The sequence below is a fragment of the Molossus molossus genome, unplaced genomic scaffold (assembly GCF_014108415.1).
Source record: "Molossus molossus isolate mMolMol1 unplaced genomic scaffold, mMolMol1.p scaffold_m16_p_10, whole genome shotgun sequence".
In the NCBI taxonomy this organism is placed as follows: Eukaryota; Metazoa; Chordata; class Mammalia; order Chiroptera; family Molossidae; genus Molossus; species Molossus molossus.
Genome location: NW_023425345.1, coordinates 51096580 through 51124509, shown reverse-complemented (window position 1 = coordinate 51124509; position 27930 = coordinate 51096580). Strand labels below are relative to the sequence as shown.

Here is a 27930-nt window from a genome sequence, read left to right as displayed (position 1 = left end):
CTAACCTGTTTCCAGGTTTTAAGTTTATTTTGAATTTTGACCCTGCCTCCTCTCCAAAGAATCCTTTGTGCTAGGACTTCTCATTGGGATCTTTGTTGCCTTTGACCCCTCCCTCTTTCCCTGTCCAGTGGTTCAAACCATTCCTGGTGTGATGGTCAGTCAGTCTTATCCCAGGAGGACCAGGATCTCCCTGCTCCAAACCTGGTTGTTTGGTCCCAAGCCAAGCTTAGCTCTAGGCTCTTAATGGGAAGGCCTAAGTATTATTCGGATAAGAGAAGAAGACACTGAAGAGGAGATGGTTGAAACCCAATTTATTAGACCAGAGGCATGCATCACCCATAGGCCTGCCTGCTGTTCTCCATCCCATGCACACCCCTTGGCCGTGCTCCTGCTTCCCTCTGGAGAGGTCTGCTCTCTAAGGAACTACCAGAAACTAAAAGTTTCCAAAGATCCTATATCCTCACTCTCCAGCTCCAGGCCAATGCACAGGTGGCCTATCATGGGTCTTGTTCTGGTGTTGGAGACCAAGAGATAGCTGGGCAGAGAAGGCCGGAGAAGTAGCAGGGCTCTGGCCTGGGAGGACAGCCTGGTGGAAGGGGTACAGCAGGCCCTCTACCTCACTCATTTCTCTTTAAGGTGGGAATAGCTTTCAATTTCCCCTCTCTTTTCTCCCAGAAAACTGCACCTCACCAGAAAATATAAGTGATGGGCTTGGGTATCAGGTGAGGAAAAGAGACTGGGCATCAAGAAGGAGGGAAAGGCCACTGACTAGAGGACCTCAGCTTCTGCCTATCAGCACCCCACTGCTCTACCTGTAGGAGTCACTGATCCATAGCTCCTTCTGTCTTTGAAACCCTTGGCTTGGCGTGCAGAGCAGATCTCTGTCCCTCAGGTGGAAGCTTTCTCTGTACCAGTCCCTTCCCTTGGGAGGCCACAAGCAGCCAGAGAAAGGGCGTTGGGGTGGGGGGAGCAGGATAGGGAATGTTAAGGCTACAGGAAGGACAGAGGATGCCCAAGTTAGGGGGAGAGGGTGAGGCCAGAAAGAGGCAGAGCTTGTGATTCACAGCTTTCTTTATGTCGCCGCCAAGACAGTGCGAAGGTTACAATGCGCGTGTCGTCTCCTTGTGCTTCTCAGAGGGATGTGTGTACACAGTACAGACACCAGGGGAGAGAGTCCAACTCTTTATACAGGTGAAGGCATTCAGAGACCAGGGAGGGAACAGAAACATGGGAAGGGGTACTTGGGGTGGAAGGATGGTTCTTAGAGACAAGAGGGGATGGGGCAGAGACAGACAGAGTTAGGGGAAAGTATATACAGAGATATAGCAATATAGAGTCTGTATCATATAGAAATAGAAAATGCAGATGAGGTTGTTGAGAGAAGCAAATGAATTTGGGGAAGAGGGGTTGGGAGAATTCCATAACAAAATTTATGGATGTGGCCCTCTGCAGGAGCCCCTGGGGATGGGACCAGTGAAGTTAGGCACCCGTGCCCCTCTCCCTGAGCTGGAAGCCAACCAGCTGAATCTTTTAAGGGATGGTAGAGGAGGGCTGCCTCTTGGGATTTCTTTCTAGCAGCTCTGGGGTGGGGGAGTGAACTTTTAGATATCAGGATGTGGCCTACAGCACCAGGGCCACATCTTGTCCCCATCTCCACTTCTTCAAGGGATCTCCACCCCCATCTCCCTAGTGACTTCACATGGTGTGTGGCGAGGGGAGAGCGGGGGGTCTTAGTTCCTGCCTGGAGACTTGGGGTTGGGAGGTGGTCACTGGGTTGAGAGGGTCTCTTAAGGCTAGGGAAGCCCCCACCACCACTATACCTCCCCTTCAAGGTACATTCTCTGGTTTAGGGCCAAATTCCAGATCTGAAGGATCCCCTCCACCCCCCACTAGGAGGGGGCTTTGGTGACTGGTGGCAGCAGAATGTAGGTGGACACTCAGATGACAGACAGCCAGGCGGACAGAATTCAGGCTGGGAGGTGGGGGTGAGGGGCAGCATGGAGCAGAAGGGGGCAACCTGAGGTCACTTGCCCAGTTCTCTCTTTTTAGTTTCTTTTTCAGATTAGTTTAGTTAAAAATAAAAAGAATGGGATAGAGACAAGGAGAGGACTCTATGGTCAAGACTCCTTCCTCACCACACACAAGAGGAAAGGACTGCCCAGGAGTGGGGGGCTGCCTTGGGAGAGGGGAATGGATCCCCAGGGCAGATGTGGGGGGCGGTTGGGGGCCCCTTTGCTCTCCTAGCCCTCCTAGTCTAGGCCTTTGGTACAGTGGCCTGCAGGGCTCAGCAGGTAAAGTCCTCAAAAGTGCCTCGGGCGGGATGGTGAGGTAGGATGTTGGCAGCATACGTCATCCCGGCAGGATGGCCCCGCAGACTTTCACACGGGTTCTAGGGGAACAGCACAGGACAGGGACTGGTTATTGACAGGTGGTGCTAGGGCATGGGGGAGGCAAAGGAGAAAAGGTGGCAAGGGGCGTGGTCCAGGGGTGGTGGGGAAGGGGCGGGGCCGGAGGGCACCCAGCTCTTGCTCCCTCACGTGTCTTTTGACGTCATCCAGGCTGAGGGCCACGCCCTTGTCTGCGCTGCTCCTTTTGGCCTCCTTCTGGCACTTCCCCCGTCTGCACAACCTGTGCTTAATGACCTGGGACATGTGGGGTGGTGGGTGGGTGTGTGGGCGGCCTGGAACCCCGCCCCTTCCATGGCCCCGCCCTGGCGCCCTACCCCTGCTTACCTCGTAGGCGTAGTCAAAGAGCTCCAGCACGGTGAGGATGCTGGCCCCGATGAACAGCCCCATCTGGCCCCCAATGTCACCTGCAAGGGGACACAGGGAGGTCAGTAGGGTCAAGACACAATGGGAGCCTCAGAGCCCACTGGGACGGGGGCAGGTAAGCAGTAATTACGAAAGATCAATGGATCGATAGTCTTTGCATAGAAGGAACGCAAAGTGATTCTGATGGGGTCTTTATTTTCTTCTCCATGCCTTTCTGTGCTTTTTTTTCCTACTTTTCTCAAATGAATAGGTATTATTCAGAAAAAAATAATCGTTTATAAAATATTCCAACATTCTTATTCTCTAGGCAAATATTCAAGGGTGTATGAAATAGTCACCCGTTCATAACCACAACCCTATCTCTTCCACTTTGTCCTAAGAGAAGTCTCAGCCCCCTCCCTCTACCACATACCAAGACAACTAAATTTAGGTAAAGGCCCCTGGGGATGGCTGAGGAGGAAGAGCTCATGGGACAGAGGTGAGCAGCCTGCTTTGGGTGTTAGGGTGTCACACCATGTCCATGACATGGGAAGGGGACAGGTGCCATTAGCAGCTCACCCAGGAGCCCTGCAATTTCATAGGCCTTCTTCTGTTCAATGGTCTCATAGTTGAGGACTTCAAAGAAAATGTCCAGCACCAGGATGTTCTCCCTGCAGAGGGGTTGGGGGAGGAGACCTAGGTTCAAGTCACATCTCTGTCCCTTACTAGCTAGGTGACTTTGGTAAGTTATCCTCTCTGAATCTCAGTCTTCATATCCATCAAATGAGATGCTGATGGGAATACCTGCATTTTAGGGTTGCTGTGAGAATTAAATGTGATGGCATATACAAAAAGATGCTCTACACACTAATAAGTGTGAGGTGATCCAGTTACAACAAGGAGAATGAAAATAGAGGATGAGGTGAGGAGGAAAGAGAAAGAGGCACTTTCCCTGCTTGTTCCGACTTGATCTTTCCTCACTCCAGATTCAACTTCCTCCTGCCTGCTGGCCCCCATCAAAGCCTGCTGACACCGATCCCAGTCCCAGTCCAAGGGCCCCACCCTGCAGAGCCAGAGACCTTACCCTATGTACTGCTCAGACTTGTTGAACTTCTTGGCCAGGTACTTGGCTGATGCTTTGCTGGGGATCTTGACCATGGACAGCTCCTTGGCATAGCGGGTCAGATTGCAGGGCATTTCACACACACAGTACTCCTGGTCCTTCTCCACCAGGAAGTCTGTGCCCAGCCAGGTGAGAGGCACCAGTTGAGTGGTGCCCTTCTGCCAGCACCTTCCCAACACACACATCCTGGTCTTGTCCAAAGGAACTCTGGGCCCCCTTCTCTTTTTCTGACCTTTCACCTCAGCCCTGTGCCCACCCCGTGTTGATCCCCACCCAGACTCCCATGGGTATTTCCTAGTCTATATCTCATTCCTTCAGACCCCTCAGGAGTCAACCAGCTGAGATACTGAGGAGAGAGGGTGAGAGCCTCTTGAGGTAACCCTTGTCCATTTTTCACAAGGGCCTCTAGAGATGCTGTTCCCAGCCTTGCTAGTCAGACACAGGAGAGTTCAGGGGAAGCCTGATACAGGAGTTATTTGAAGCTTCCGGGAGCTTGGTCTGAACCCCCTGTGAATATGGCTGGCAGTCCTCCTTTCCTCCCCCCAAGCTGCCCCAGGACAGGGGTGCTCACCCAGAGCAGGATCCGCACACTCCTTGTACTGCTCTGGAGTGCAGTATGGGGCATCCCCTACAGAGGAGAAAAGACAGTGGTGCAGGATGAAGATTAAAGGGCTCTTGTGACAGTGGTTGTAACAGAAGTCTAGAAGCTGGGAGCTGGAAGAGAATAAGAGGGTAGGAATAGCTAGCCCCCAGTCTGTCCTGGAGGTGACCCTTCCCACCCCTCCCTGTAGATACAGGCAGGAATTGAGGTCAGAGACATATGGGTATGGAATGGGGCTAGGGAGAAGCCAGCTGGTCTTGCTTCCATGGAGGTTGATATGCATGGGGAACTGGTGAGGGGCAGTGTAGGCTGAGGGGGTCCCAGGACTGTGTTTGGAGCTTTGGGGCCTGACCTGGCATGTGCACCATGCGGCAGTTACAGTTCTCCACCAGGTAGCGGGTCTCACAGTCGATGCGGCAGGCGGTAATGCTGTAGGAGTCGAAGAAATCCGAGTCCATGGTAACAGCTTTGCAGGTGCCCCAGGGCGGGGGCAGGTAGATGAGCTGCTGGGAGAGCCAGGGAGCTGGGGGTGTGGGGACTTCTCCCCAAGTCACCTTATGGACTTCTCTGACAAGATGCACAATTCAGGAGTCCTGCCCCCTCTCCCTCTGCAGCCTCTGAGCATCTCAGAGTTTAGACAGCATCCCAGTTTGTTAGCTCATTCCTGCTTCTTACTAGTCAGATCGCTACCCAGGCTCTCGCTCATCTGTTCCTCCCATTAGTGATTGCCCATCACTCCATCTTGACCCCTCAACACACCACCCTGGGACCATCCTCATGTGGCCTTCTCACCCGCTGCTCCTGGCAGGCCACAAAGGTCTGGAACCCTGGGGCCACACCAAAGCCCAGCTGGTCGATGAAGGGAGGTTCATCCTGACTGTGGATCTGCACTTTGATGCCAGCTTCGAAGGACGTCTCATCTATGAGAATGAGGGGGGGAGGGGTGTTGGGAGGGCTTCTGACTCCCTAACCTCCTCCAGAACTGGAGACATCTGCCTCTCCTGGGAATAAGCACAGCATACACTGGGACTGGGGGATCCATTTATGGGACCCCAGCCCATCCCTGGCTGCCTTCTGGGTTCACCAGACCCATGCTGCCCTGATAACCCCTGCATCCTACACACTTCTTTTCTTACCTGGCTTCTGCTATGCATCTTGGTATTTCAAATTCTTTCTCACTGTCTCAGATGCTTTCCATTTCTCCCCCTCCTTTTCTCCCTTCTCCCCCATCTCTCTCTGCCCCCACGGCCCCTGAGACCAGACAGACAGAGGCAGCCCAAGAAGAGAGGGAGTTATTTATAGAGCAAGTGGCGGCCACTGATGGAAAGAGATGGCTGGTTACCTTGGAGAGTGACTGAGCCAGGAAATGTGAGTGTGGCAGTCAGGTAGAGTCAGAGAAGGAGATGGTGAGATGCTGGGAGGAACAGAGGAGAGCCCAAGGCCTTCCTCAGGTCCCACAGTGGAGGCCAGGAGTCCCCTGGCAGAGGCTGAGGCCTGGGACCATTGGGAGGGGCCCCCGAGAGGTGACATACCAGTCTCCCCCCACACAGGCAGGTACTCGTCCTGCTGGATGTCTAGCATGATCTCCAGCCCATTGCCTGTCCCACCCTTCATGGTCTTCAGCAGTGGACGCCCATCTCGGCCAGAGTTGAATGTGTAGCACTTTCCATACCGTGTGAAGACCTGGTGGGCAGAATGAAGAGCCTAAGAGTCCTGCCAGCACTCCCCCCCACTCCTGGTACCCAGCAAGGGCTGTCCCAAACTGCCCCCCCCGCTGCTGGAATCGCAACACCCTTCAGGGCTGATTCCTCCTGTGTAGCCCGCTCATCTTCTTTCCCACCCATTCTCTGCCCTTCTTTGCCCTGCTGTGTGCACTGGAAAGCTGATCCCTGGTGGGCTGTTCCTTTGCTACCTGGACAGGCTTCCAGTTGGGTTTGGCCAATGGGAGGTATCAGTTAGGAATCAGGGGGCAGAAGGAGGAAGAGATGGGGCCCTTCTCCTTCCCCACCCCCATGTCTCTGAGCGTGCTCAGGCAGTGGCTTAGACCCTCGGTGACTAGAAACCCTGCCAGGAGGGCTCCCTGCACAGCCAGTGGCCTGTGCACCTTCAGCCTGTGTGTGTGACAATTTCCCAGCACTGCTAGCGGCCTCAAACCCTCTTATTGGTTTCCTCAACTATGCCCACAGCTCTGTAAACAGTCCCTTTGTTAAATTCTTTTCAATTAAACTACCTGAGTGGCAATCTTTTTTTCTTGCTGGGACCCTGACACACACTCCTCCATCAACGGAATCCCATCACTGCCCTACCCCTGCACTTCACCCCAGGCGTCCGAATTCTCTCCCCAAGACCCTCCTCTACACCAAGTTAAGCTTTTTTATTTCCATCAGCCATTAGCCCCTTGTGTCCATCATTGTCCCATTATCACCAGAACCTGAAAGTAGACCCAGTTGCCATGCCGAGGACCATGGTCACCCACGCACCAACATCTCTTCTCTCGGCACTGGGAGCTGAGCACCCAGGGTATGGCACATTTGGCAATGCTTGTGCAGGTCTGTCAGGGCCTCCGAACAGATCCCCACCCTGGGGGCGGTCTCCCTTCTCCATGCCCCAGAGTAGCCCTTATCCCCACAGAGAGATGATTGGACCAGTTCTTTATGGTCCTTTCTCCACAGCTTTCCTGAATGCCTCCAGGTTCCCACAAATGCAGTGAGTGTGTTTTACTACTGCTGGATGGTGACGTGGTCTACAAAGCGAGTCATAGGTGAGTACAGACAGAGAACAGGAGAGACAGTGTCCGAGCGGACTGGAACAGCTGGGGGAGAGAGGGTTACTAGAAAATAGAGCCCTAGCCCCCTTCCGCTTTCCTAAAAGAGCTTCCTCTTCCCCCCTCCAGAAAAGAAAATATGCTGAACCCCATTTAGGGGGTGAGGACCTGAGATGAGGTGGAAAGAGAACTCTGACAGTTCCTAATGCCCCCCAGCCCCACTACTGGGCTTTGTGGTATTCAGCCCCAGCCTCCAGGATGGACACATACCCATGCCCACCTTCCATCTGGGTATGTGAGAGACTCTAGGTGGCTGAGGCCCTCTGGGAGCTCCCGCCTGCCCTGGCTCAGAACCACGCTGCTGGCTGGTGGGCTGCTGCTGCCATCTTGTGGTTCTGGGTGAAAAGTGTTTGCTCTACCCTTAGGTCCAGAGGAAGGAAGCCAGGTTGATCCCTTCCTTGTCTGGTGTTCCTGTATCTCCTGGCCTGTCTGAGGCCCAGTGGACCAAACCTCCAGGTTCCTGCCTGTCTATCATTGATCTCTGATGTACATATATGATGACACCCACCTGCTCCTGCACTAGGAAGGCAGTTGGGGACTGAGGGATAAGTGTGTGGCACCTGGCACCTGGGCAGGCTATACTGGGGAAAAGGTGAGGTGCCACTTGATCCTTCAGCAGGAAAGGCCTGGGACTCCGGGGTGGCAAGGCAACCAGGAGGCTGACCCTCCCAATGAGAGCTTCCCCAGGAAGAGGGTCCCTGGACACTTAGAGATGGGGGCAGGGAGTGGGAGGGACTTAGAGGAGGCCTGTTATTCTCCCTCAGAATAACACACACACACACACACACACACACACACACACACACACTGTAGGAGGAGCACAGGAAGACCGAGGGGGGATGCAGTGAAGTCCCTGTTGTAAGAGCTGTTGACAAGAGGGTAGTGGGATGGAGATGAGAGCTGTCCCCACCCCCTGCCTCCCTTGCACACTCTTCCACCTCCAGAAACCAGCAGCACCTGCCTCTGCTCCAGTCCAGGGACGATAGTAAAAATAGTTACTGCAAGGCACAGGGGCAGACCAACAGGTCAGTGGTTGACCTCAGCAATGGAGTAAGGGACAGGGCCCTGTTGGATCACAGGTCTGGACACTCTGGAGGATATTCAGGGAAACACTAGGGGCCCCTGATCAGCAACTAATTACCAACTAGCACAGATATCTTTCAAGATTTTAACAGGAAGAGCAGTACTGGGAATAGCAGCCCAGCTCCAGACCCTGGGGTTCCTGGGTGAGCCTGGCCAGGCCTCTCTGAGACATGTCACAGAGGGTGGGTGGTCCAGGTGAGGTGGGGAGGAGCAGGACCCACCAGCCTCAGCCCCAGAAAGTGACAGTTAGGGTGAGCCATGGTAGACACTTTTGGTGTGCCATGCCAGGCGTGGGCCCCCACTCACCACTGAGAAGTTGTGAGGGCCACAAGGCCCCCCACAGTAGGAGCAATAGAGCAGCATGTCCTCCAGCCGGTGGCAGGAGCGATTGTAGAAGCGATGCAGGTTAAAGGGCTCCCCAGAGAAGGCCTCGGGCCCTGGGGGGGCGAGGGGCACCCCGGGGTCATCACTTTCATCCAGCCCCAGCATGGGGGCCAGGTAGAGCAAGTCAGGGTAGCTGAGCTGGGACAGCCGCACGGCATTGGTGTTGCAGAGGGTGACCGCTGGGAAGGCCAGCTCCGAGGTGGCCACCTCATTTAACAGAGTCATGTGCGGGTAGCTGAGGTAATAGGCAACGCGGTCTCCTACCTGGCACAGGAAGGCACCCAGTGCCAGGACAAAGGCCACAGCCCACAGGGCCTGCTTCATCCCTGGACCCCCTTCCATGAAAATGTGCCTGGCACCATGGAGGGTGCAGCTGTTGGCAAAGGCCACCAAATCCATGGGCAAATCCCCCTCGCTGGCCTCCCTTCTAGCTGCCTCTTTTTCCGTTTCTTCTTCTTCTTCTTCTTCTGATTCTGATTCTGAGCTGTCTTGCTGCTGCCGCTGGTGGGGACCCTGAACATCTCCCGATGGTCCTGGGGCCTCCTTTCCAGAGGAGAATGACACAGAACAGAAGATCTGGATTGGCATCTTCACCAGGGGCTTCCTGGCACCAGGGGATTGGCAGAAGAAGAGGGAAGGAGATGTGATTCCAGGCAAGGTCTGCCAGGGCCAGCCACCCAGCCCTTCTGCCAGGTCTCTGCCACTGGCTGGCTGTGTCCTTCTTCAGCAGGGCCTCTGTGGCAGTGTGGCTGAGATGGGGCGGGGCATGCAGAGGAGGATCAGCCTGCCCTGCCAGGGATGGCGGGTGTCTGGGCTGATGAATAATTGATGGCAGTGGGAAAGGGAGACTGATGGAGAGAAGGGGGGATGGAGCCCCTTTTTTTGTCACCAGCTCCAGCAGGAAGCAGAGGGTCGAAGACAGTGGAAACCTCGAAAATCCTAGGGCTCCTGGTACCCACCTCTGCAGGTGAGATGGGACCCAGCAGAGTCCTTTGTTCCCTCTACCAAGCCAGCAACAGTCCCTGCTCCTCTCCATCACACACACACACTCAAGCTTCCCCTCATCCTCCAATCTGTTCCTCAGCATCCCCTACATCTTACCCCAGTTCAGGGTCTTCTCACTCGTTCTCACCTGGTCCAGCCATGCCTCCGAGACATGTGAGCCCCCACACTCTCTTGGCATTCTCTCAGACCTCCCATTCTTCTCCAATTCCCCTGACTCATAATCCCCCCAACTATTTCACTGACTCCCCAGTTCTCCCAATATACCATTATACCCCAGTTCTCTTCTAATTATTCCTTTTGATTCTCAGTTTCCTTTCAATCACTGTCCTGACCCCAATTTACTTTTAGTTATTTCCTGAATCCCTAATTCTCCCCAACTTCCTAACACTCCCTTAACTCCCAGTTTCCCTCCAGCAGGTCCCTGACCCCATGTCTTCTCCTCTCGCCACATCTCTGCTTCAGATCAGCACCCTCCCCCATGCAGAGCTGAGCTTAGGTCACTTTCCTCTATTCCCTTCTGTGGCTTGGGGGGCAGCCCAGGTTCCATTAGCACAGGTCTCTCATTGACCACAGACTCATTTATGGCCAGTTCCCGGCACTGGAGGGAAGGACCCCATCTCTTGCCGCTGAAGAGCTTCCTGACAGATCACACCCCCCCCCCCAGCTTGCCCACCCCCTAGCAGTCCAGGAGAGGAGTTCGAGGAATTTTCTTCTGGTGGGTGGAAGAAACTGAGATCAGAGCAGAGACTGGGTCCTGGGTCAGGTGGAGAGTGTTAGGAACCAACCTGGGAACCCCCCCAAACCCTCAGCCTCACAGATGCCCCTAACCCCTCAGTCTCTGAGGCTACCTTGTCCTCAATTGCTCATTCCCTTCCCCCAGGCCCCTGGCCCCTCTGTGGGCTCTGATTACTCAGGGCCACTGGTTGAGGAACTTGAGCCACCAGCCAAGTCTCCAGGGCCTAGAAGGTGACCTGAGGAGGGGAGGGAGGGAAGTGAATCATATTAACCCTTCCTCTGCAGGGCTGGAGGAGAAGCAGTGGGGGTCAGACAAGTATACTTGGGCCTTACCACTCCTTAAGCATCCCACAGCCCTGGGTCCTATCCTCCTCCCCCCTCTCTCCCCTGTCTGCCCCGACAGATCTTCCCTTCTCCATTTACATGCAGAGACCCTGGAGTGTGCTGGGTATGGAAGGCAGGGTGCCAAGTTTTAGCAGAACTGACTGATGTGGGACCTTTGGCCTCAGCTTTGCTGCCAGGGACACAAAGGCCCCAGAGAAGAACAGCCTTTGAAATCTGGCCCCTCTCCATTCTTATACCATTGCTCTCAGACTGGCCTCCTCCTCTTTTGCCCAAACAACAGCCTCTCAACGGGTCTCCCCAATCCCCCCGCCTCATCACTGCAGTTTCTCCCCACCTGCAGTCCACGTTATGTAATTCTGACCATTCTCCTGCTTAAAGACCCTCTCTGACTCCCCGGCGCCTCTTGGTAAAATTCAACCCCAACCCCATGCGCCTTTGCAATTTACTATCCAGCCTTACCTCCCCTTCACCCAGCCACCATGCCCTTCTCCCATTCTGCAGACTCTAGGCTTATCCATAGTTTCGTGCCTTCCCTGGACTCCATCTGGAGAACTTCTACTCATTTTTCAAGACCCTATTCATACATTACCTCCTCCAAGAAACCTTCTCTGACTCTACAGGGCAGTTAGTGTCCACCCAAGGAACAGACTAAAAGGTCCAGTTTTGCTCAAGGCCCTTCAGGCATGAGTCAAGTGACCAGTAGCTCCTTGAGGACAGGGACTGTGAGAATGAAAGAGCAGGACCCAAGGACCAAGTGGAGAAACAAGAATCAAGAAAGACCAGGAATACCCTGGGCAACTAGAGATAGATAAGATGAGAGAGACGTCACCCTTAGCTGTTGTCCGCATGCTTCTCTTGTGTGTATTCATGGGCTCCTCTTCTGCTTCCTGTCCCATGTGCGTTTTCATCCTGCCTACCAGACCTCAGCTGTGGGGCTTTGTATGTCCTCAGGATGTGTTCGGAGGTGGGTTCCAGACTTGGGCTAGGTTGAGACTTGGGCTGGCCATATGTTCCACACTCACTAGAGGGCACTGTCCCCTTCCTTTAGACTTCCTGGCGGGGAAGTAGATTGGACTTCCAGAAGGAAGAAACTAAGGCAGGGAAAGCTTCCAGTGCAGGGGCCTCACCATGGAGAAAGGCGTGTACACGGAGCAGCTTCAGAGGACAGCAAATCTGGTGCGGCTGGACACTTCTTTCCCACACAAGTACAAAGACCCACATTGCACACCACACTTCTCTACACATAGACACACAGCCCTCTTGTGGGGCAGGAAGCACACACAAACAGAACACACACTCTAACTGCACTTCTTTGTCTATTTTCATTTTGTTTGTTTGGGTTTTGTTGTTGTTGTTGTTAATCCTCACCTGAGGATATTTTTCCCATTGATTTTTAGAGAGAGTGGAAGGGAGAGGGTAGGTGGGGAGAGAGGGAGAGACATCAATATGAGAGACACATCGATTGGCTGCCTCCTGAATGCACCCTGACCTGGGCTGGAGATTGAACCTGCAATCCAGGTAAGTGCCCTTGACTGGGAATCGAACCTGTGACCCTTCAGTGCGCAGGTCAATGCTCTAACTACTGAGCCATGCCGGCCATGGCCTTGTCCATCTTCCAACATTCTCTCCTATCTCAGCTCGTTCCAGTAGACAAATCCAACATTTTCACAGTTACGGGGAGGCGAGGAAGCAGCACACACAGACCCCTAAGCATGCACGGAGGGCCCCAGGAGAAGAGCCAGGCAGACACACGTGCACAGCACTCAACTCTGAATGCCCTGTCCAAGGATGTGACCTTCCCCACATCACTCCCTAGCCAGTGCTTCTCCTCCGCTATGTGTGATCACTTAGTGGTTTCTGCCTTTATCCACATCTCTCTATGAATTCCAGCCACCCCTCACATCTGTGGAATGTTTCATGCTTTTCAAATGATATCTCATGGGATCCTGATACAACCCAGTGAAATAAGCAGGTTGAGTAACTTCACCTCCATATGACAAATGAGGAAAGTGAGGCACAGTGACCTCTTCAAATCTCATAGAGAGCAAGGAGAGGGCTTCAGACTAGAATTAGGTTATTCTCCAAATCGCTTTCTTCTTCTTCATCCTTTCATTTAGTCATCAAATATTTCCTGAGTGTCTGTGTGCTGAGGACACACAGAAGACCAGGATCCAGCCCTCAATGAGCTTACTGTCTAACGAGGAGACAGACATCAGTTTTTATTAAAAATTTTTTTCAATCCTCACCTGAGGACATTTTTCCATTTATCTTCAGATAGAGTGAGAGGGAGGGAGGGAGAGAGAGAAACATTGACATGAGAGGGACACATTGAATGGTTGCCTCCTGCACGACCCCGACCAGGGCCAGGGATAAACCACAACTGAGATATATGCCTTTGCCCTGGCCGGTTTAGTTCAGCAGTTAGAGTGTCGGCCTGCGGTCCTGAGAGACCCGGGTTCGGTTCCCGCTAAGGGCGCGTACCTCGGTTGCAGTTTGTCCCCGGCCCTAGTCGGTTGTGCGGGTGGCAGCCACTCGATGTGTTCCTTTCACATCGATGTTTCTCTCTCTCTCTCTCTGTTCCTCTCTCTCCCCCCCCACTCTACCTGAACAAAAAATGGAAAAATGTCCTTGGGTGAGGATAAAAAAAAAAAAAAAAAAAGAGAGAGATATGCCTTTGACTGGAATCGAACTCACGACTCATTGATCTGCAGGCTGATGCTCTAACCACTGAGCATAACCAGCCAGGGCAAACTTTTAAAAATCATAAAAATAAATATTTAATTACAAACTATGGTGTTATTAAAAACTATAATTTTATGGGGGTGAGTGACAGGGAATCTGACCCAGACTAGGTAATCAAGAAAGGTTTCTCTTTCCTTGAAGAAGTGATGTTTGAACTGCAATCTAAAGAATAAAGAGGGCCCTGGCCGGTTTTACTCAGTGGTTAGAGCGTCGGCCTGCGGTCCAGAGAGACCCGGGTTCGGTTCCCGCTAAGGGCGCGTACCTCGGTTGCAGTTTGTCCCCGGCTCTAGTCGGTTGTGCGGGTGGCAGCCACTCGATGTGTTCCTTTCACATCGATGTTTCTCTCTCTCTCTCTGTTCCTCTCTCTCCCCCCCCACTCTACCTGAACAAAAAATGGAAAAATGTCCTTGGGTGAGGATAAAAAAAAAAAAAAAAAAAGAGAGAGATATGCCTTTGACTGGAATCGAACTCACGACTCATTGATCTGCAGGCTGATGCTCTAACCACTGAGCATAACCAGCCAGGGCAAACTTTTAAAAATCATAAAAATAAATATTTAATTACAAACTATGGTGTTATTAAAAACTATAATTTTATGGGGGTGAGTGACAGGGAATCTGACCCAGACTAGGTAATCAAGAAAGGTTTCTCTTTCCTTGAAGAAGTGATGTTTGAACTGCAATCTAAAGAATAAAGAGGGCCCTGGCCGGTTTTACTCAGTGGTTAGAGCGTCGGCCTGCGGTCCAGAGAGACCCGGGTTCGGTTCCCGCTAAGGGCACGTACCTCGGTTGTAGTTTGTCCCCGGCCCTGGTTGGGTCGTACAGGTGGCAGCCACTCGATGTGTCCCTTTCACATCGATGTTTCTCTCTCTCTCTCTCTCTCTCTTCCTCTCTCCCCCTCCCACTCTATCTGAACAAAAAATGGAAAAAATGTCCTCGAGTGAGGATTAAAAAAAAAAGAAAAAAGAATAAAGAGGAAGGGCTGGCTTTAGCTCAGAGATTCCTCCCAGTCAAGTTTTCAGCTTGCTAACCGCCCTTTCCTGCCAGGGTGGTTTGAGACCCCTGGGTGCTCTCCAGCCCTTTTAGGAAAAAAAAAAAAAAGAATAAAGAGGAGTAATTAGGTAAAAGTCTGCATGTGTGGGGGGTGGGAGTGGTAAGTATTTCAGAAATGAGAGTCTGTGTAAAGGCCCTGAGGGGATAGAGTGAGAGGAGGAAGCTGTAGCTGGAGAGCAGGGTAAAAACAGGTTAGAAAAGCAGGCAGGACCTGGACCCCTCAGGCCTTGAAGGCCATGGGTAAGGATTCTGGTCCAAGAACAATGGGAGACTCCCTATGGAAGGATTCCAAGTGCTCAGAGAAGTGGTTTGAAGAGACCACCAAGGAAGAACCAGAGAGGATGCTAGAAGACCTGTTAGGAAGCCAGGTTTAGGTGAGACATGGAGTGGTGGGGTGGCTTAGAACAGGGTGATGGGGTGGAGATTTTTAGGAAACAACATTGGCAGATTCTATTAATTGGGGGGGGGGGTGAAGGAGAGGGAGTGTTAGGGATAACTTCTAGTTTGCATAAGTGGGTGAATGATGGGTGGCCATCTAGATCAGAAACACAAGTAAAGGACTCATTTGGGAGGTAAGGTGATGGATTTGGTTTTGCACATGCTGTTTTTTGGGAGCCTTAGGGACATCCAAGTGGAGATGTTAGGTGGAAAGTGGGCAACTGGGACTGATGCAAAGAGGAGAGAGCTGGGCTGAGGGATACATTTGGTAGCTGGCAGTGTGTAGATGGTAACTGAAGTCACGAGCGAAGACGAGACTGCCCAAGAATAGAATATAAAGTTAAAAAAAGAGAGAGAGAAAGAAGAAAGGCCTGATTATGTAGTATCCACTAAAGCTAAACAGAATCCTGGCCTATGACTTAACCACAGCTCCTAGTTATATACCCAAGAGAAATGAGTGTATATATCAACCAAAAGACATGATCAAGAATATTCAGCCCTGGCTGGTTTGGCTCAGCGGTTAGAGCGTTGGCCTGCAGTCCGGAGAGACCTGGGTTCGGTTCCCGCTAAGGGCATGTACCTCGGTTACAGTTTGTCCCCGGCCCTGGTTAGGTCGTGTGGGTGGCAGCCACTCGATGTGTCTCTTTCACGTCGATGTTTCTCTCTCTTCCTCTCTCCCCCCTCCCACTCTATCTGAACAACAACAACAACAACAAAAGAATGTTCATACTAGCTTTATTTATAGTAGCCCCAAACTAGTAACAACCTAAATGTCTAGCAAGAATAAAATGGATAAATTGTGATATATTTATATAATGAGACACTACACAACATTGAAAAAGAACTAATATAACACACAATGAGACTGACTATCACAGACACAATTATAAGCAAAAGAAAAAAGACACAAAAGTGAATATACTGCATGGAGGACACATATATTCTAGAAAGTTCAAGAACAGAAACTTCTCTATACTGATGGAAGTCAGAATACTGGTTAATCTGTATGTGGTAGTGTTGACTAGGAAAGGGTATGGAGAAACTTTCTGAGGTGCTGGAACTGTTTTACACTTTTATACCAATTAAATACATACCAATGTAATATGTAAAATATTAAATTGTAAGATACATCAACATAAAAATATATGAATAAAAATTCATAAAGTTATAGCATTCAATCATAACCTCATGATTTAAAAGAAGAGGAAGGCTTGGCATTGAGACTTGGGTGGTGCCAAGGTTTAACGGTCAAACAAGAGAACGAACTGGCAAAGTGACAGAAGGAGTGAGTAGACGGAGGAGGAAAACAGAGAAAGCATGGTTGTCAGGAAAGAATGGTTGAAAAAATGGGTGGTGGTCAATCATTTTGATTGTTTTTTGAGAGATAAAGGATAAAAAAAAAATGTTTGTGAGACTTGGCAACATGAGGGTCACTTAGCTAGAACCATTTTGGTGGAGTGCTGGGGACAGGGAGGGGTGGGGGGGCTGGAGTGGATTACAGAAAGTTACAGATGAAAAAATGAAGACAGTGGAATATATACATCACTTTTAAGAATTTTGTCTGTGAAAGGAAGCAGAGAAATAGTGTGTGGGGGAGTTGGAAGGGGCTGTAGAGTTTGGATGTTTGTATTTTGGTGTGTGTTTTTTTTATCCTCACCTGAGGACAGTTTTCCATTTTTTGTTCAGATAGAGTGGGAGGAAGAGAGAGAGAAACATCGACGTGAAAGGGACACATCGAGCAGTTGGCACCTGCACAACCCAACCAGGGCCGGGGACAAACTGCAATCGAGGTATATGACCTTAGCGGGAACTGAACCCGGGTCTCTCTGGACCGCAGGCCGATGCTCTAACTGCTGAGCCAAACCTGCCAGGGCTGTATTTTGATTTTTATCTTAACCTAAAGTCTGATGCATAGTAAGTGCTCAATAAATGTTAACTGTCGTGATAGCTATTTAAGTCAAGATGGGATAGTCTTAAGCACGTTTCAGTGTCAATGAGAAGGTCCCACTGGAGAGAGAGAAACTGAATGTAGAGGAGGAAGAGGCAGAATCTTTAGCGTAAAATTCCTATAAAGGTAGAAAGAGATCAGATGGAAAGAGTTGGTTGAGATTTCAGCCTAGATAAAATGGATGTTCCCCTCTGGGGGTTGGTTTTCAGAGGAATTAGGAGACCTAGTCCAAGGCTTCTATCTTCTCTGTGAAGTGGGCCCAAGGTCATCTGCTGAGGATGAGAAGGGGGCCGGAAGCGTGGCTATTTGAGAAGAGTGGGGAAGTTTGCAGTAATCACTGGGGAGAGCAGGTTGACCAGGAAAACACAGTGGGGTTGCTAGGCATCACTGCAGCCCATTTAAGGATGTTGGTCATGAACGAAATGTGATCTCAAGCTGGTGTGCTGTGTGACTTCCTCTGACAGAGCTCGGCTGTCCTGGGGCCACCATGAAGAAAGCAGTGGTGGGTTTGTCTAAGGTTGGGACTTGGACAAATGGCGCAGTTAAAAGGCAGAGGAGTCAAAAGCCTTGGTGTGCTCAACCTGAGGTTGGCATTCCTTCCCCTTTGCATCCTTTCTTTCCCTTCCTGCCTCACCACACTGCTTCTTTACAGAGTATGGGTAGCTGGGGAGTCTGGAGTACCCTTCACCCCACACCACACTCTTGCTCCTAGGTCATGCACAAAGAACCTGGACTTAGAAGATCTGAAGTTAAGGTCCTACTCTGTCATCTCCTGGCTGTGTGACCTCAGGCAAGTCACCCAACAACCCTGAGCCTCAGTTTCCTCTTCTTTCAAATGAAAATATTAACATCTTCCTGTCTCCCAGAATTAGGAGGATCACATGAGCTAAAGTAAAGGGAATTTGTAAATTGCAAAATGAGACTGAAAGAGATGATTCATTTTGCTGGTACACGCTCTACACGCGACCAGAGGTTGTCCGCACACAATCTCGCTCCCACAGCCACACATGAGCCACATACTCCCGTGCACATCCACACGTGTCCACTTCACACCCTACTCAACCATGCACGCAGAGGTGCACATGTGTGCTTGCACACTTGGGGCACACATACAGTGTGTCTTGAGGGCGGCTGAGTTGGCTGCTGTCCATGGTCAAGGCCACTGCAGCAGTCTCTCCCCTAGGGATGTTTCCAGCCTCACACAGCGATGCGACACACCATTTGGACACACACACACACACACACACACACACACACTAAGCTACACAGCCCCAACTCCCAGGCCCCCAGGTCTGTCAGAAGCATTGAGAGGATGCAGATGAGAGGAATAGGAAATGGTTTTCTTTCTTTTTTAAAAAAGTATATTTTTATTGATTTTTAGAGAGAGAGGAAGGGAGAAGGATAAAGTGATATAAACATCGATGTGAGAAAGACCATAGATTGGCTGCCTCTTGCACACCCCCCACTGGGGATCAAGCCCACAACCCAGGCATGTGTCCTGACCAGGAATTGAACCAGCAACCTCTTGGTGCATGGGTGGGCACTCAACCACTGAGCCACACCAGCTGGGCAGGGTTTTCTTTCTAAGAACTCACAGGGCCCTGGCCGGTTTGGCTCAGCGGTTAGAGTGTCGGCCTGCGGTCCAGAGAGACCCGGGTTCGGTTCCCGCTAAAGGCATGTACCTCGGTTGCAGTTTGTCCCCGGCCCTGGTTGGGTTGTGTGGGTGGCAGCCACTCGATGTGTCCCTTTCATGTCGATGTTTCTCTCTCTCTCTCTCTCTCTCCCTCCTACTCTATCTGAACAAAATATCAAAAAATGTCCCGTGTGAGGATAAAAAAAAAATTTTTTTTTTAAAAAGAGAATTCACAGGAGTTCAGAAAAATCACAACTTGCCCTCCGTCTCCCTTGGGAATGGCTTTGGAGAGCCTGGGGTGGCAGAGTCTCCATCCTTAGTTTCTTAGGGGAACGTCCCCTCGAGATAAATACACAGCAGTCTCATACTCATTCTCCATGAGGACTGAGTGTTCCATGCGTACAGGACAGTCAGTACTGCCCATCCATTCCACACATGTGCCCGTGTGGGCTTAGCCGGGCTCCCAGAGGCTGGAGGAGGGGCTGCCCCTTAGCAACGAATAATTCAACAGTCCATGCAGAGACCCCTTTCCTCACAGGAAATTGGACCTAGAAGCTCAGAAGTAGAGCAGATGAAATGATGCCCAAAAGAGAGCCTAGGAGTGCCAACAGCCTCCCCCGAACTAGGTACCACTTCTCATTCGTGCAGTCTAGTTCTCAGTTTTGCCTCCAAGAATTCCCACACAGGGTCCTGACTGGAAAGTTCTCAGCAGGAGAGCAGAGGCTCCCGGAGCAGCCTCCTCAAACACCCAGTTAGGGACGGCTTGTGCCTAAGGGGCCAAAAGGCAGAAATAGCCCTTGCTGGGGAGGGCTGGGCTGGTTATCAGCTAGGGGAGGCTGGGGTGGGGGAGAAGGCACACATTCTACTAAACTGAAGTTTTTGAGTAGCTGAGCTGGGCTGGGAAGATTGGGAGGACTCTGCCTAGATGTTGAGGATCCTTTCATCCCTGGCACATTGCTCCTTGCTCCTAAGGCTTTGGTTGGTACCGCCGCCCTCTCTGCTCTGAGCCTGCCAGGGTCCTGCCCTTCACTCTAAGCTCCCTGAGGGCAGGAGCAGGGTCTGCCCATTCACCACCCAGCATGAGCCTGCCACTCAGAAGGGGCTCTGTCACAAGAATAAATCAAGTGAAAACTGACGAACCTCCTCCTAATATTCAGCCTCCTGCACCATCCCCCCAGAATTTAAACTGTCTTCCACAAAGTTGAATCATGCTCAGAAGCAACTCCTACCCACAGCAGAACCATCGCCCTCGCTGCAGGTTTCCACTCTGCTTCCTGGACCACCGCAGGTGCGGCAGGGTCACACCTTCTAGTTGCCCAAAGACTGGGGCAAGAGGGTCACACCTTCCAGTTGCCCAAAGGCTGGGGCAAGAGCAAGGCCCGCGGCTCCTCCTCCCCACCCTTCACTCCCTGCTCTGCCCCCGGAGGCACTTAGTTACTTACATCAATTCCTTGTCACTTTAGCCAACAGCCAGGAGGTCAATTGACTTAGAGTAGCCTTTTAGCTGACAATAGTCTGGGAGATGGGTGGAGTCAGAAATGTCAAGGAACAGAGGAGGTGAGAGAGGAAACTGAGTTAGCTGAAGGGTGTGTGTGTGTGTGTGTGTGTGTGTGTGTGTGTGTGTGTGTAGGAAAGAGGAGAAAATGCAGAGAGAGAGAAATTTAGGGTCCCCTGAATTCTTGCAACTGGCTCTACTCCAGTCTCTTCCCTCCAACCTCAGGCTTTTCTCAGGGAGGGGAGGAGAGACGAGAAGGATAAGGCTGGAGGAGGTATCCAGGAACCCCTAGGTGCAGAGAGCCTCTCCTCTCTGCACTCCGCTCTCCTATCCCTCTGCAATCCGTGCAGTCTTCCCTGGTGGATGGAGCTCCCTTTCACCCATGAAGATCACCAGGCCTCTGGGTGGAGTAGCCCACGACCCTCTTTTCTTCCTCTGAATGGCAGTCTGTGCAGCCTTTCCCCTCAGTAGCCCTTCCACTCCCTACCTAGATGGAGGGAACAGACCCAGGTAGTCAGGTTGGGCCCTCTCTGGGATTGCTGGTCAGAGCTGCTATGGGGTGAGGTGTGTGGGTGTGAGAGGTGTCAGTGAAGGGGCAGAGCCCACCCTGGGGATAAGGTACCTCCCTGCTAGTCCTGGCTCTCCCTGGGACTTGCCATCCTGGGCTCTGTTTACTTTAAGGTGACCTCTCCCTCCCCTCTGGGTCCCAGAATCACCCACCTACACCCACCTGTTATATTAGTATCTCACCCCCATAGGTGCTCCAGAAGATTCCTGTCCGCCTCCAGAACTCCAGGGGGATTTAAGTGTCCATCCTCCATCTGTCCTCTGGGGGATTCCTGCCCGCACTCCAGAGTCCTGGGGGACGCTTGTGGCCTCTCAGGGATTCCCATCCCCCATCCCTTGTCCCCCAATTCCATCCCTCCTCAGGGAGAATAGTATCCTCACTACAATCCCACCCCTAGGATTTCCAGTCTCTGTTCTCCCTTTCCTTCTTTTCCAGAGTCCAGAAATGAATTCCACTTCTCTCTCCCCCAGGCAGAGGCTCTGGGTCCCAGCTGGAGGAGGGGGTGGCAGAGGGCAGACTGGGCAACCATCTGCCAGCCCCTCCCCTCGGTGCTGTTCAGCATTCCAGCCACATTGGCACTCCTACTGCCAGGGACAGATAAGGTGCAGCTGGAGGCTGGCACCAGCTGCAACTGTGCTCACTCCCTCCAGCCCCCACCCAGACACCGGCAGACAGCTGCGCCCCTGGGCCCCTCCATGGAACCTCTGCCCTACCTTGGCCTGGGTGGCATGAAGGTGGGGTGGGAGAGTGCAGCCTCAGATCCTGTTGCCCTGGCAACCAAACACCCACCATGAAGGGAAAGAGGTGGCCAGGGCAGAGGGAGTCTTGTGGGTGGGTCCCTGGTTGCTCTTTTGGTAGCTCAGGAGAGAGCTCTTGAGGCCTACCCAGCTCAGCTGCTATGGGGATACTCTCCCCATTGCCCTCTGCCTCTTCAGTCTCAAAGAGTTTCCAACCAGTTCCTCCCTGATTTAGCCCCGGTTCCCCATTATTCACCCCCATTCTCCCAAGCTGACTCAGCCACAGCAGGGGGATGGACCTGTCAAACACTCTGTGACCAACAGATTATCCCGAGGTTGAGCAGGGTTCAGCATATCTGGGGAAAAACTTGTCCTACCAGGGGAGCTGGGGCCTTTGAGGGACCAGAGTATGCCATTCCCATGCCCCCTGAACCATCCTCCAGGAGCATACACACCCTCACACACACACTCACACAAATCCTCACACACACCCTCACAGACCCTCACACACTCACAGACCCTCACACACAACCTCACACCCTCACACAGATCCTCACACACACCCTCACAGACCCTCACACACTCAGATCCTCACACACTCACAGACCCTCACACACTCACAGACCCTCACACACAACCTCACACCCTCACACAGATCCTCACACACACCCTCACAGACCCTCACGCACTCAGATCCTCACACACTCACAGACCCTCACACACAACCTCACACACTCACACAGATCCTCACACACACCCTCACAGACCCTCACACACACCCTCACAGATCCTTACACACAATCTCACACATTCACACACACCCTCACACAGACCCTCATACACAGTCTCACACACACCCTCACAGATCCTCACACAGTCTCACACACTCTCTCACAGACCCTCACATACACAACCTCTTACAAGTTGGATGAGAATTGCCCTTTGATTTTTGTTGTTATTGTTGTTAATCCTCACCCAAGGATATTTTTTCCACTGATCTTTAGAGAGAATGGGAAAGAGGGAGGGAGGATGGGAGGGAGGAGGAGAGAGAGAGAGAGAGAGAGAGAGAGAGAGAGAGAGAGAGAAACATTGATGTGAGAGAGACACATCGATTTGTTGCCTCCCGAATGACGCTGACCAGGGCCCGTGATCCAACCTGCAATCCAGGTACATGCCCTTGACCAGGAATCGAACTGGTATCCCTTCGGTGTGCGGGCTGACACTCTAATCACTGAACCACACTGGCCAGGGTGAGGGTTGCCCTTTGACACCTGCAAAAGAATTTACATGGTGCCCATGCAAACACTGAGCCATGGTTTGGACCCCCAGTTAAGAACCTCTGCTCTTGAGGTGGTAGAAGGTGTCAAGATGCTCTCCCCCAAGCTCTGACCCAGTACAGATGTTTTCTATCACTGTCACATCTGTCTAGTGTCTAGATACACACCTTTTGGTCTAGCAAAGAATGGCAAGGATGAAAAGGCAGATGTTCACTATGAGACCAAGGAGAGAAGAAAGTAGAGCATCAGGCAAGGACTGCCTGTGCCCCTCAGAACCAAGGAGCTGGAGGGGTGCCAGAGCCCTCCTCCACCAGAGAGGTGTCAGGTATGGACTCACAACACAGGTCCATCCATGTAGGAACATCCCTATGGGCAGTAGTGGTAGAGTTCCTGACATGGAAAGGGTCCGGCAGCGAGGTCAACCAGAGAAGGAAGAAAGAGGGACTGAGAGGTTTGGGTTCGGCCAGATTCAGGGTCAGGTCCTTGACAAAGGCTCAGAAACAGCAACCACCTGGTCTTCCCTGACAACCCAGACCAAGAAGTGCCAGTGTTGGGCCTGCAAGGTCCTAGCCTGTATCTCTCTCCCCAGCAAGAGGAAGAACTCAGATTGCTCCAGAACTTTCTGAACCAATTCTATCCCCATCTGACAGCTTAGAATTATCCCCTCAGAAAACATGGAACGATCACATTCCAGTATCTTTATTTCCATAAACCAAACATGTCTTACCATCACCACTTGGAATCTCTCTGGACATGAGAGACAAATGGAGCAGCTGAACATTCTCTATGGACTAACTGTACCCCTATCCTATACCTGAGCACCTTTCCAGGTTAAGCCAAGCAATTTCCTCCCTCCTCTAACACTACAAACCATCCAAGCTAATAGGTTTTCTCTTCCTCAGTGGTCCCTTCTGCTTGTGTGTTGGGTGTGTGGGGGAGGAGAGCTTGGCCTTCACTTCCACCTTCACCCACAGTTCTACTATTCTTGGGAGCATAGTTGGTGAGCTTGGGAACACTTTGGTCTTGGGCTCAGGGGAATCCAGGACTCTCCTGTTTTGAGGAAGGAAAAGAGAGTGGAAAGTTGTTCTTGCATCACATTTAGCTCCCCTTCAGCTTGGCTCAGCAAGCAGTGTGGTCATGTAACCTTTGTCTGGTAGGCCTGACAAAGGCTCATGAAATGGTCTGCAGAGTGGGGCTTTATTATTATTATTATTATTATTATTTTATCCTCACCTGATGACATTTTTCATTTTTTGTTCAGATAGAGTAGGAGGAAGAGAGAGAGAGAGAGAGAGGGGTAGAGAGAGAGAGAGAGAGAAACATCAATGTGAAAGGGACACATCGAGTGGCTGCCACCCACACAACCCAACCAGGGCCGGGGACAAACTGCAACTGAGGTACGTGCCCTTAGCAGAAACCGAACCCAGGTCTCTCCAGACTGCAGGCCGATGCTCTAACCGTTGAGCCAAACTGGCCAGGGCCAGAGTGGGGCTTTAAAAGACTGGAAAGTACTGTGTAACCTCAGCAGGAAAAAACAAGCATGATCATGGCTCCAACATTTCTACACAAACAAATGCAGTTCATGCTCCCATAATGCTAGGAGGAAGCAAGCAGGGGAGAAAATGGGCAGGGAGAAAGGGGAAGTCCTGAGAGTGGAGAACTGGGGGCAGGCATGGAGAGCAGGGAGCTCCTAGAGGAAGTTGGGTTTTCAAAGAGCAATGGCCAGAACTGGAAATAGATATGCTGGCTCCAGGGTCAGCAATGTTAACGAAAAGAGTACACTGCTTTAGAACTTAATGAGACATGCATTCTAATCCTGAATCTGTCACTAACCAGCTATGTGAGATCAGGGCAACTCATTCTACCTCTCAGTCTGTGCATTTGTAAAGTAGAGATAATATGGCTATTTATCTAGGGTATTGAAGGAGAGGCTAGAAAGCATTCTGAAGAGTTACAAGCATCATCCTCTCATTTGGTATTATTTTTCATACATGGCTCCAGATCCTCTGGTCCCTTTCCAGCTTCTGTCTGATTCTACCCCCTCAGGAACCTGTATGACTTGCTTAGGATCACCTGGTACCCTAGATGCCAGTCAGTTCCCCTAACCCTCCCTGGAGTGCTGGTTTTGAGGCAGCCCCATCTATGGGGTGGGGGTAGTGTCTGTGGGGCATCTCCATTTTAAGAAGTAAAGGGAGCTTCCAGTTCAGCCATGACTGTGTACCCCAAATCATTTCTTCTTCCTTAGACTGTGGCTCTGTGGCTCTTGTGGCAAGGGGGTAACCCAACTGGACAGTGCAGTGTGTGTATGGGGGTGGAGTGGCACAGAGTATCTGGCTATTTAAGAGAAAGCTTTCTTTACTTTTCATGTTTCACAGTGCTTCTCAAACTTTAATTCAAATTTCCTAAGGATCTTGTTAAAATGCAGATTCTGACTCAGTGGGTGGAATGGTAAAGTCTGCATTTCTTTCCACCTTCCAGGTGATGATCCTCAGACCCCCTTCCCCAGCTCTGACACCTGTGGCCCAGAAGGTAAGCTTGATGGGGTCAGGGCCATGCCAGGCTCTGTGTGTGTGTGTGTGTGTGTGTGTGTGTGTGTGTGTGCGTGCGCGTTGAGCACTATGGGCTCTCTTTGTTGCCATATCATTGACACAAGACTGAGGCTCCAGCCCTCACACAGAGCAAACGCACCCCTACGCTGAAAAAAATCCCCTCTGAGTCCCAGCGACACTCAGCTCCCTCTCCCAGAGTAGCAAGCAGGATGAGAAGCTCACCTGCTCCTAGTCTCCTCCTCCCCTGGGGGCCCAGCTGACTCACACTCCGCACCAGGGGACTCACTCACCACCTTGAAGTCTTCTGCGCTGCAAACCTCCCCCCGGAACTGGCAGGAGAGCAGCATGTCTCGAATGTCGTGCCCTGCGCGGTCGTAGAACTCACGCATGTTGAAGGGCTTGGGCTTGAAGCTGCGGAAGTTGGCCTTGTCCTGCAGTATCTCCAGCTGCTTTTCATCTGCCATCTGTGTGTCTGGTATCTCATACCTGGAGCCAGGGGGTGAGCAGCGCATGGATCAGTATGACCTTCTGTTCCTGTCTCTGTTTGGCCTCCAGTGTCCCATACCCAACCTCAAGGGGATGGGGGAGGGCAGCATTCAGCCCTGGGGATCAGGTCTGGGCATAGGCACAGAAGAGAGCAAGGCATGTCCAGAAGACCTGCCCATGGGATCTGAGAAGACAGAAGTATCTGCAGTGGCTCCCCAGGGCCTGGGCATCACAGTGCAAGGGTAAGGGGGTGGGGTGGGTGACAGAGAGATCAGGGCAGGATCTATAGCTTTATAGTCTCTACCCTTTAAAGATGGTCTGTCCCCATGCCCCAAGTGAGGAGATCAAGACATAGTGACAGGAGGGTGGGCAGAGTCACTCCAGAGAGGGTGATGATGTCTCACAGCTCAAGTTGGGTAGGGGCAGAGTTGTTCTGGACTACAATGGGATCAGAAATTGGGTGCCCATAATTGAATGCTCAGCAGTACCCCAATTCCTTTGAGGTGAGTGGCAGGTTTGGTGGGGACTGGAGGGTGAGACTGTCTGGGTTTTATGGAGTTAGAGATAGGGTGTCTGGGAACTGGGATGCATGCAACTCTAGGAGCCTGGCGGCAGGGGGGATGGGTGGGAGCCACCCACCTGTTGTTGAGCAGGGCCAGTAGCTCCCCAGCATGGTACAGGTCATTCTTGGAGACTTGGCTAAAACGGAACTCATTGAGGTTGCACAGCGTGACGGCAGGAAAAGTGAGCTGGGAGGCAGCCACCTCGTCAAGCTTGGTGACATGGTGATAGTTGAAGTAGTACTGCACACGCTCGGTGCACACACACAGCAGCACAGCCAGTGAGCCCAGGAAGCACAGGGCCCAGAGCGCCCGCTTTAGTGACAGCCGCTCATAGGAGAAGATGTGGGCCAGGCCGTGCAGTGTGGAGCTGCTGGCGAAGGCCTGGATGCTCACCGGCTGGACGCCACCCACCTCTTCCTCTTCAGCTTTCAGTTCCATCCTGGCCAAGGAGATCCTGAGGGAGGGGAAGGGAGGGAGTCTGTCATTGTCCTGGGATGAGAATACACATAGGGTACCTTCAAATGTGTCCATCTGAAATTTTCATGTCCAGAGGTCACTGCCTCTGGGGCGGTAGACTTTCTCTGGTGTGCCAGCCCAGAGGTGGCTGGCCAAGGGACACACTCACTCCCAGAAGAGGGTTCCTCCAAATGCAGGGGCTGGGGGGGTCAGCTCAGATGAGGAGAATGTTCTCCCAGGGGAGACCCCAGATATAGTCATTGGAGTGCGGAGGGCGAGAGGGAAGTCCCAATGTTCCCACAGGCAGGCACAGGGAGTTCCCTCCAGATGTGGGGTCACTCTGGGACAGGAATGTCCACCCCATCCTGGAGACAAAGACTCCCCCAGATGGGCTGAATCCCGGGTCAGGAGCTCCTGATCAAGGGTGTCCCCAGGGCTGGGCTTACCCCACCCTGAGCTAAACCGGGGCCAGAAACCCCCCAGGGAGGTGGGGAGGGAACCAGCCTGAGCGCTCACCTGCGGACGTTTCCTAGTTCTCATAACCCGCAGGCTGTATGTGTGTATGTTTGGGTTGGGGAGGTGAGGGCAGACCGAAGTGGATACATTGGGGGGGGGTTCCCTATGACAGCCAGCTGTCCCCGCCCCGGACGCAACCCCCCCCCCCTCCCCGTCCAGCTTCTCCACGCAGCCAGATCCCCTACTCGGCCCCCCGCCCCTCTCCCCAGACCTAGCCGCCCCAGCAGGTGGGGAAAGCGAGAAGGGAGCAAAGTCCGGGCTTCGTGGGCCAAAGGCGGGGAATCAGAGACCCACCTGAGGGGGCTTTGGGAACCCGGCAGCCGGAGGCGGGTCCTGGGGCGCGGGGCCGGACGCGGGCTCAGCGCCGAGCCGCGGAGGGGCGCATGGCCCGGAGCGGGAGCCGGCGGCCGCCGCGGCACGCCGCGCAGAGCCCTGCAGGGAGCGGCCCGCCCCGCCCGGCTCGGCTCGGCTCGGTCCACCCGCCCACCCGCCTGCCCGCCCGCGCGCACTCGCTCGCTCGCCTCGGCTCGGTCCTCCCGGGCTCGGCGCGGTGCGCTGTGCTCTCAGCCCCGGGATCTGCAGGGATCCATCGTCCGGCCGGGAGGCGGCGGGAGGAGAGG

The 27930-nt window shown here is 52.4% G+C and overlaps 1 protein-coding gene across 2 annotated transcripts; it reads right to left on the bottom strand.

The window, feature by feature from the left end:
• Window positions 1–285: 285 nt before the first annotated feature.
• Window positions 286–27930, bottom strand: ASIC1 (acid sensing ion channel subunit 1). Of its 2 annotated transcripts, XM_036251883.1 has the most exons (12): window positions 27605–27930; window positions 26415–26792; window positions 25580–25775; window positions 6007–6157; window positions 5267–5394; window positions 4827–4977; window positions 4445–4501; window positions 3835–3988; window positions 3330–3421; window positions 2733–2812; window positions 2538–2642; window positions 297–2389 (listed from the first exon to the last, which is right to left on the bottom strand). In XM_036251883.1, exons 2-12 carry the CDS (start codon window positions 26774–26776, stop codon window positions 2285–2287), a joined length of 1581 nt encoding a protein of 526 aa, XP_036107776.1. In that variant the 5' UTR covers window positions 26777–26792; window positions 27605–27930; the 3' UTR covers window positions 297–2284. The 2 variants fall into 2 exon arrangements, with proteins under 2 accessions (XP_036107777.1, XP_036107776.1); XM_036251884.1 differs by lacking the exons at window positions 25580–25775; window positions 26415–26792; window positions 27605–27930 and adding an exon at window positions 8688–9368 and having other exon boundaries at window positions 286–2389.